Source organism: Biomphalaria glabrata, chromosome 3, assembly GCF_947242115.1.
Source record: "Biomphalaria glabrata chromosome 3, xgBioGlab47.1, whole genome shotgun sequence".
NCBI lineage: Eukaryota > Metazoa > Mollusca > Gastropoda > Planorbidae > Biomphalaria > Biomphalaria glabrata.
In genome coordinates this window covers 19433765-19443631 of record NC_074713.1, presented here as the reverse complement: position 1 = coordinate 19443631, position 9867 = coordinate 19433765, and the positions used below count along the sequence as shown (strand labels likewise).

At 36.3% G+C, this 9867-nt stretch overlaps 1 protein-coding gene across 1 annotated transcript; it reads left to right on the top strand.

Annotated features, from left to right (window-relative positions):
* The first annotated feature begins 7211 nt into the window (after nt 1-7211).
* Nucleotides 7212-7721, top strand: LOC129925018 (clumping factor B-like). Its single transcript, XM_056022880.1, has one exon. The coding sequence runs from the start codon at nt 7212-7214 to the stop codon at nt 7719-7721; it is 510 nt and encodes a 169-aa protein (XP_055878855.1).
* Nucleotides 7722-9867: the final 2146 nt, after the last annotated feature.

Genomic DNA, 9867 nt, shown 5'->3' with positions numbered 1-9867 from the left:
TTTTTTTTTTTGTTTACAAAGCTTATATTATCTTTGTCTTGATGGAATCTTGTACACGTTAAATCTTTCATTCGCCATTCTTGGATCAAATTGAAATTTCGCAAACTTATTCATTGTCAATGACGAAACATGAATCAATAAAAAGAATTCGACCACACCGTTTTGGATACAAGGTCGATCACGTCGCCAAAACGATTATTGCTCCAAAACGATCATGGCGCCAAAACGTCGCTTACCGAGAGAGAGAGAGAGAGAGAGAGAGAAAGGGAGAAACTGTGAAAGAGTAATAGAAAGTCAGAGAAAGAAAGAGAAGAGAAAGAATAATAGATAAAAGGAGAAAAAAAAGGGAAGAGATTTAGGGTATGAGGGGAAAGATTGTGAATTTGTGAGACGGAAAGAGAGAAAAAGAGAGTGAGAGAGAAAAGTCAGAATGGAGAATGAAAAAAAAAAGACTGAATAAAAGCTAAAGAACGAGATATCGATTAAAAAACAACAACAACAAACAAGTACATGATAGAGAGAGAGAGAGAGAGAGAGAGAGAGAAAGAAAATGGGGGGGGGGGATGGAGCGAAAATGTATACATTTTTTTTTGCTTATTTATTAAGAGCGAGAGAAAGAGACAAAAGAAAGTGACAAAAGAAAGAGACAAAAGATGCGTGGTAACAAATAATTTAACAAATAAAAGATTTCATTGGATCTTTGTTTCCATCAACAATCAATTTCAAATACAGACGATATCTGGAAACATAAATATCGCAAGCATTTCTCTGGCTTTGTTGTTTAAAAACATTACAAATGTATGTTTGTATATTTTTACAGTCATAAAATCTGGTCAAAGATGAATATGTTCTACTTTCATGACTACAACGGATACAGGGAGGGCAATCTATGTTGTAACATTTTCAAATAGAATTTTAAAATATTAATACGTTCTTAACGACCACCTGGCATGAGCAAGTCACGTCTGCCATATCGCCAAGATGTGAGTTGGGAAGGTCTTGGAGTATGTTCAGTCCGAGTGTGAACAACAATAATGACTGAGTCCTGTTTGTGTGTTTAATCAACGGACACCACTAAGACGCTGTACAGTGATCGAGTGGGATCAAATGGGAACTTTGATTTGAAAACAATTTGTTAGCCGGAAGTCACAGCCGCGAATATTTCTTAGCAAACATGGTCGGAGATGGAGTTTTCCCGCCGTTTTTTTTTCTGTGATTGCTGTTTACGTCTGATGTGAGGATAATAACAGCAGACGTCAGCCCACGTGACCGTGAGGTTTGGTAACAGATAGTAGGGTTGGGGAGGGACTCAAAGAGTAACAAAATGAACTCAAGCAGCAAGATCTAGAACGGTAGACATCGAGAATTGACAGAAATATACATGAAGATTCGGTACGGTTAAAGTTTTATAATCGGGGTCGGGGAGGTTGATAATATCGCTGAAATCTCTATTTTGTTAGCCCCTCTCTTATGGATCCTCTGGGGCAGTAGTGCCGCCTGCCTTAATGTCATGGAGTGTGTGTTTGTGTTTCCTATGTGATACTGAAGGGAGTATTTATTGTTAGTTGTAGAGAGAGGGAGCATTAATTTAATGTTCTGTAGAATGATGCAAGAAAAAGAGGTAAGATAGGTGAAATACAGCAGACGACTCCAGGATGCCAGAGTGTTAGGACGTGGTTTATTGTGAGTTGGATCTGTTTAGATATCAGTTGATTTCATTTCATATTAAGTTGAATTTGTCTATAACATTTATATTAAGCTTTATTCACAAAGAAGGCATTCAAATCACTTTAAGTCTTATAACTTAAAATATAATCAGCCTACAGCGGTTTAGTTGTCTAATTAAAGCCGGTTGATCATTATGCTGGCCACATGACATCCTCTTTAACCGTGGGCCACAAAAACAGGTGACCTTTATTTCATCTGCCCCGTAGATCGCAAGGTACGGAAGGGAAACTTAAGTTTACTTGTGCATTTGTGCCTTAAAGCTGTGCACAATACGTTTTGATTTATTAGAACTGTAAATAAATATGTTACACAAGACATGGGTCTGGATGACTCAAAACAGAGTCCATTGGATTAGTTTTGATTAGAATTCTTTACAGTGACACTACTCCTCTTCTGTAGTGTCCAGACTGATCGTGCAGAGAATAAATTTGGAGGAGCTAAAACTTACCCCAGTCGTGTCCCCTTCTTTCAAAGTCTCGTTTTGAAGTATCGACTTCAGTAGTGAAGTGCTGGTCTCACTAACTGGTTCTGTAGTGAAGTGCTGGCCCCACCAACTGGTTTGGATAAGGGCATACTATATATGGAGAGATACAAAGAGTGGTCAGGTTACAGGGAGTATTTAATGAAACTATCGCTTCGATCAAATACCAAACACCATCCTGTCTCATGAGTTCGCTTAAAGATGTTTTTAAGTTGGACTGGAAGACAATCTTGATTTATATATGTACTTTTTTTTTAAAGCACAATTATTCTTTATTTGAAGAGTAACTGAGATTTAAAACCTTTTATTACATCTCATCTTTTGAATGTATCCACGATAAAGATTTTAAATTTACTTCGTCGTAATGAAAATTTAGTTTTTTTCAAGATCAAGATTACGATCTTACTTGTGAAAAATAGTTCATCCGTGATTCTGAGTGCTTCAAGAAGTCCGTGCGTCAAGGACACAACAATACTGGCCACCAAAATATAAAAGGTTAAATGGTGTAATGTTGAAGAATGCGAATATCGTGAAATGCTGTGTTCTTGCTTTCTGGAGTACTCTTAACACGTGACAATTATGTACACTACAAACTGACTTAAGTTCGTTTCAGCAGACAAATATAAAGTTTATTTTACAACATAATAATACTACTGCACTCCTTGTTAATGCTACGAGTCAAGAAATAATGAACAATCCTATCCGCATAACAGCGGTATCAAATATATCCATATATATGTTAGTTACAAATTACGTCCGCATCTCAGCGGGTAACACTGTGCAGAAATATAGATTAACTAATACATGTCTCAAAAAGACCACTGACAACAACTGCCACAAGTTACTTTCTAACTGAAATTACTACAGACTTTTCTAAGTCGCTACTGTCCGTTGCGGACTAAAATATTACTTGACCACTCGGTCAAAAAGATACCACTTGACTTCACTGACTTGACTTGACTGCTTGATTGAACTCCAAGACAACTTTATTCTACATCAGGAATTCCACGTGTTTTTAAAACTCTTAACATGACGTGAATATTAACTCATGCAATGTCAACTAAGACTGTGACACTAACTAATGCGTGTTATTATTAGTATGTCTTAACGATCAAGTATCAAAACTGTAAATGTATAACGAATTACTAAACACTTGACTGAGGTGAGCAGGGTATCAAAGGGGATAAGGTTTTCTAGTGCATATTGAGGTGGGGCGATGGTAGGAGACTGATTGTTAGGATCCAGTCCATATTCTTGATAAAACAGAAACGTCAAGTCTTTAAACAGATTTAACTTTTATTATTCCAATGTACATGTCTATAATATCTTCTCTTTCTCCATTCTTCACCTCTCTCTCCAAGATAGAATACTTTAAATAAGTTTTGGTCAATACGTTTATGAGCATGTTTTACTCATTTAATTACCAACATTGCTCTTGTTACAGCATCTCACACGGGGGGATAAAACTAAGAGCTAAAGTGACATCAGACGAAAGACATACATACCAGCTCATACATACCAGCTCATACATACCAGCTCATACATACCAGCTCATACATACCAGCTCATACATACAAGCTCATACATACAAGCTCATACATACAAGCTCATACATACAAGCGCATACATACAAGCTCATACATACAAGCGCATACATCTTATACATACCAGCTCATTCACACCAGCTCATACATACCAGCTCATACATACAAGCTCATACATACAAGCTCATACATACACGCTCATACATCTTATACATACCAGCTCATTCATACCAACTCATGCATACAAGTTCATATATACCAGCTCATGCATACAACATGCATACACGCTCATATATACCAGATAATACATCTCATAGATACCAGACCATGCATACCGACGCAAACATACCAATTCATATATACTAGATCATGCATCCCTGCTCATACATACTAACATACACATACTAGTTCCTACATACCATTTTATGCATACCAGTCCATACATGCCACATCATGCATACCGACTCATAATTATCTGCTCATACATACCATCTCATATATACCTGCCAATATATACCAGCTCATTTTACCGGCACATACATATCAACTAATAAATACCAGCCTATATACACAAGCATACACATACTAGCTCATACATACCAGTTCATACATACCAATTTATACATATCAGCCTACACATGACAGCTCAAATGTACTAGTAAATACATAGTCCATTTATACCAGTCTATACATTCCAGCTCATACATTCCAGCTCCTATATACCAGCCTTAAGATTGTCGAAGTTAATAAATACAAGATTAAACGTAAGAGAAAAAGAGAATATTTAATTAGATTGATGTAGGACTGAAAGCAATCAATATTTCTGAACGTATTCCAGTGCATATGATGAAAGATATAATTTGTTTTGCACGATAAACGTACCTTCCGTATTTATTTACAAATAGTGTATCTTCCTTTCTCGATATGACATACATTTTCAGATTTAAAACTACTCTAATAGATCGTCTGACTAGATAGACTATAGCGTACATGTTTCTAATAGTTTTCCATAAATATTAAAAGAAAAAAAAAATTGTAGCACTATTTGTGTATGCGTGTCATGTGACCGACACAAAGTTCCATTGATTGTTAGCATTGTCCTGTAGGGGTGGGCTGGGGAAGATCAAAGGTGTGATGCCCGCTCCTCTCTTGGACAATCTCTAATGATCTGCTGTCAGCCCTGATTCTCTGCCCAATCCCCTTACGGTTCAAAGGTCAACAGTTAGTGTCCATAGTGGTCGAGTGTGAGCACACTCATCCTGAACTAAAGCCCTATGACGTGGCGTGCTCTGCTACTTATAGAGACCTGGGGATATACTCCGACTTCTGACCTTTAGTCATTCATAGATTATTCTGAAAACACTCTACACAAGACAAAGACATTAAAACGTCTCAAGGGACACAAGTTATTTAAAGCAGTAATGTCTTCAGTTATATGAACTAATTGCAAACTAAACGACGTATATATTTAAAATATATAATAATATTTTTTTTTTAAAACTCGTGAGTAAGTGATCAAAATCACCTAGTTACCTAACTCGAGTTCGAATCTCGAGGTCTTCTCATAATTTATCAATACAGCCAAGTTGTGTTTTCTGAACGGCCAAAGGAAGCACTGCAATCTTGTTGCGGATAGTCATGTCCATATACAAGAGATAGGGCCACAGCTTTAGTACCCATGGCGCCTACTGTATATGATACATGTCCTAAAACTAGAGATGTATTCATTATAGCAGAGTTTCCCTCCTCTAGATGAACTCATTATAGCAGTGTTTCCCTCCTCTAGATCTATTCATTATAGCAATGTTTCCCTCCTCTAGATGTATTCATTATAGCAGTGTTTCCCTCCTCTAGATGAACTCATTATTGCAGTGTTTCCCTCCTCTAGATGAACTAATTATAGCAGTGGTTCTCTCCTCTAGATCTATTCATTATAGCAATGTTTCCCTCCTCTAGATCTATTCATTATAGCAGTGTTTCCCTCCACTAGATGAACTCATTATTGCAGTGTTTCCCTCCTCTAGATGAACTCATTATTGCAGTGTTTCCCTCCTCTAGATGAACTCATTATTGCAGTGTTTCCCTCCTCTAGATGAACTCATTATTGCAGTGTTTCCCTCCTCTAGATGAACTCATTATTGCAGTGTTTCCCTCCTCTAGATGAACTCATTATTGCAGTGTTTCCCTCCTCTAGATGAACTCATTATTGCAGTGTTTCCCTCCTCTAGATGAACTCATTATTGCAGTGTTTCCATCCTCTAGATGAACATTATTGCAGTGTTTCCCTCCTCTAGATGAACTCATTATTGCAGTGTTTCCCTCCTCTAGATGAACTCATTATTGCAGTGTTTCCCTCCTCTAGATGAACTCATTATTGCAGTGTTTCCCTAATTGTGCGTGTAACACAATAACATCCACGTCTCTTTAAAGCGACAAAGAAATCCTGGAGTCTATTTTCTACATGCTTGTACTGATACAAACGTGGCACCCACAGCTGTAGAACCAATCCCTGTTATAGACCACCTGCTAACCGCATCAATGAATTTCATATACAATTTACATAATTCTGAGGTAAATTTTATGGATAGTGCATCCCCGTGTACGCCAATACAAGAGCTAGACTTCTGAGCTTGATCTTTGAAAATTATATTCGTGTGGAAAGATGTAATTAAGTGGTAGAAGAGCTGGTAACTCAAGCTTAAGGGGGAAATAATTAACACACAATTTGTGATCTTATGTTCATATTTTTTTTTAAACATAACCATATTTATATATATTATATTTATAGTAAATGATAAATACATAAAAGAGTTTATTTATTAATACTACATTTGTCTTAACGAAGGCGCCGTTTAGCAACCACGTTACATTAATTCCAGAACAGAGGGAGGAAGTGGGTTACGTCTGCCACAAGAGAAGAAAATTTACAACTCTGTAAGACAGTCGTTAGGTACTGAAGGCGGCTAATATCTAGATTCACCAATACAAACACCTCCGGAATACATTGTAACACTTAATGCTCGAGGAACTAGGCTTGACTTCTGTTAGATCAGTTTTATTGACATTCCAAAACTCTCTTTGACAGTTTCACTTTATGCTACAAGTTTTGTTTTACTGCGACAAATGTTTTCAATCATTTATAGTACTTGCCTCATATACCCCCCCCCCTCTCTTAAAGACAGACTGTAAGGAGAAATGATGGGTCTATAAACAGTTATCGTGACATATACAGCTGGTTATTTGATATACCAAATATAACTACTGGTAAGGAAAAAGAAAAAATAATTGAAGTCATCTAAGTTTTGGTTTTAACTGCTGGGGCCTTTCATGCACTTCAAACTCAAATCCCAACGGACAGATTGTAAAGATTCGAACATAGTAACTACAAAAATAACATTTTTGGAGACTTTTAAGAATTGAAACTATAAAGTATAAAGTAAAAAAAAAATATTGAATTGATGGTCATAACGGACAAAAACAAACCACCAGACGTACAAAGTGACATTCCTTTAACATCAGACGTACAAAGTAACATCCCTTCAACATCAGACGTACAAAGTGACATCCCTTCAACATCAGACGTACAAAGTGACATCCCTTCAACATCAGACGTACAAAGTGACAATCCTTCAACATCAGACGTACAAAGTAACATCCCTTCAACATCAGACGTACAAAGTGACATTCCTTCAACATCAGACGTACAAAGTAACATCCCTTCAACATCAGACGAACAAAGTAACATTCCTTCAACATCTGACGTACAAAATGACATTCTTTCAACATCAGACGTACAAAGTAACATCCCTTCAACATCAGACGTACAAAGTAACATTCCTTTAACATCAGACATACAAAGTAACATCCCTTCAACATCAGTCGTACAAAGTGACATTCTTTTAACATCAGACGTACAAAGTAACATTCCTTCAACATCAGACGTACAAAGTGACATTCCTTCAACATGAGACGTACAAAGTAACATTCCTTCAACATCAGACGTACAAAGTAACATTCCTTCAACATCAGACGTACAAAATGACATTCCTTCAACATCAGTCGTACAAAGTGACATTCCTTCAACATCAGTCGTACAAAGTGACATTCCTTCAACATCTGACGTACAAAGTGACATTCCTTTAACATCAGTCGTACAAAGTAACATTCCTTCAACATCAGACGTACAAAGTGACATTCCTTCAACATCAGACGTACAAAGTGACATTCCTTCAACATCAGTCGTACAAAGTAACATTCCTTCAACATCAGTCGTACAAAGTAACATTCCTTCAACACTTATGTAGGGTCAAAATAATTTCGTCTGCTTCCCTCTTCAGAGCAACAAATTGTCTCTCTATTGTCCCACGTGATTACATTTATTTTTTTTGTAGCAGATTTGATGTTGTTGTTTTTACTATGCATAGCCTCAAGACTTTTGCTTTTCTTGCATCTAAATTCAAAATTAAGTAAAAAAAAAATTAAAATATTTTAAATAAGAGATGTTTTATCTTTTTAAGTAGAACCTTTCAAAAATGCAGACAATTCTCGCGATAGGCTTCCGCAACATTATCGACTCATGGAAGAAAACAGTTCAAACGTGATTGTTCTCGACCGATATGTCTTAAAAACCGTCGAATTTCTCCCAAATACATCGTAATGTTGACGACCTTTGATGATTAAAAAGAGGCCGCGACAAGACATCGCACTTAAAACGAAGATAACAAGCCCATTACAGATGTACTTTCGAATGTCCCTTAGGTAAAAGTATCAACAAGTGCGGGCTCCTTCTTTATAAGACTTAATGAAACGTACCTATTAGCCCGTGCCAACCCTTTTAATAAAAAAATTTCTTTTACATGAACTCTTCTTTAAAAAAAAAGTTGTTTTGTAGACGCTGAAAGAATATCTAGAGCTCGGAAATCAGAAAAAACGCATAACTCTAGGGGCTCCATACCGGAACCAGCTGGGAGCTACAGTGATCTTTCAACCCCCTTTGACGGCTGCTTTCAAATATTATGTCCAGAATTATTTTTTTAGTTAATAAACACTTATAAATTATTTACGAAACATTTTTTTCCGATGACAACGAAAGACAGATTAGACTATCTTTAATATACATTCATGATCTAATTTTGGATTTTTCTAAATATATTGTAAATATATATGCAAAAAAAAACCCCTGAACAATTGTAATATTATCATATGTTAGTAAGTTGCTTTTATTCTTTATTTCACTCTTAAAACCCTCTTGACCACAATTTGAAAGCTAAAAGCGCTTCCAGACCAAAGCTGGCTAAAGGGTCACTAACACATTTATTTTTCGTTTAGTAGATCCACTGGTCAAAGTTTGAAAAACATTTTAAAAATACTTTTGTTAAGTGTAATTGACAAAATTAAACTAAAAAAGAACAACAACAAACAACAAGGTTATTTCGATTATAATAAGCATAAAACATAGCAAGAGACTCTCGTGAGATAATTGTTCCACTAAATCTTGACTGGTTCACAAAATCTTCTACTGCCTTCCACTTATACATTCGCCCGTGACTTTCAGTAAGTCCGTACACCAGATCTAGTGTTTGGAAACGAATTGTCTGACAAGCCAGACAGATTGTTGTGGACAAATCTTACTTGCGTTCCTCTTTCCCTTGAAGACCTACAAGTATTATAGGGAGAGGGGGGAGGGAGGGAGGAACCAGACTTAATGATAGCATTGCTCTCCTTCCCTTATCATGCACGCCCCGTTTCGCCTACGCCCTGACATTATTTTTAACATTGGTTTTTCCCCTCAAGATCTGGGGAGATTTACGCCATAACCATCATCCCGATATGTATTTATTTTAATTGTAATTTTGTTTCTGTCCAAAGAAGGGGCAAAACTTCATTTTGTTTAGTCTGAAGTGCAAACTTCTTTGTAATTATTTTTTGCTAACATGTAATTCAATTTTTAAAAAAGCAAACAAACACAGCTTCTAACATGCAGAAATAAAAAAAAAAAAAAGCCTGCATGCTCTTGATGTAAATAATTTAATATCCAATAAAGCAGTTTTATTAATTATAAGGAGTTATCTTCCATAGATTATTTGGCATATACTCCACTCAAGAACGTTTAAA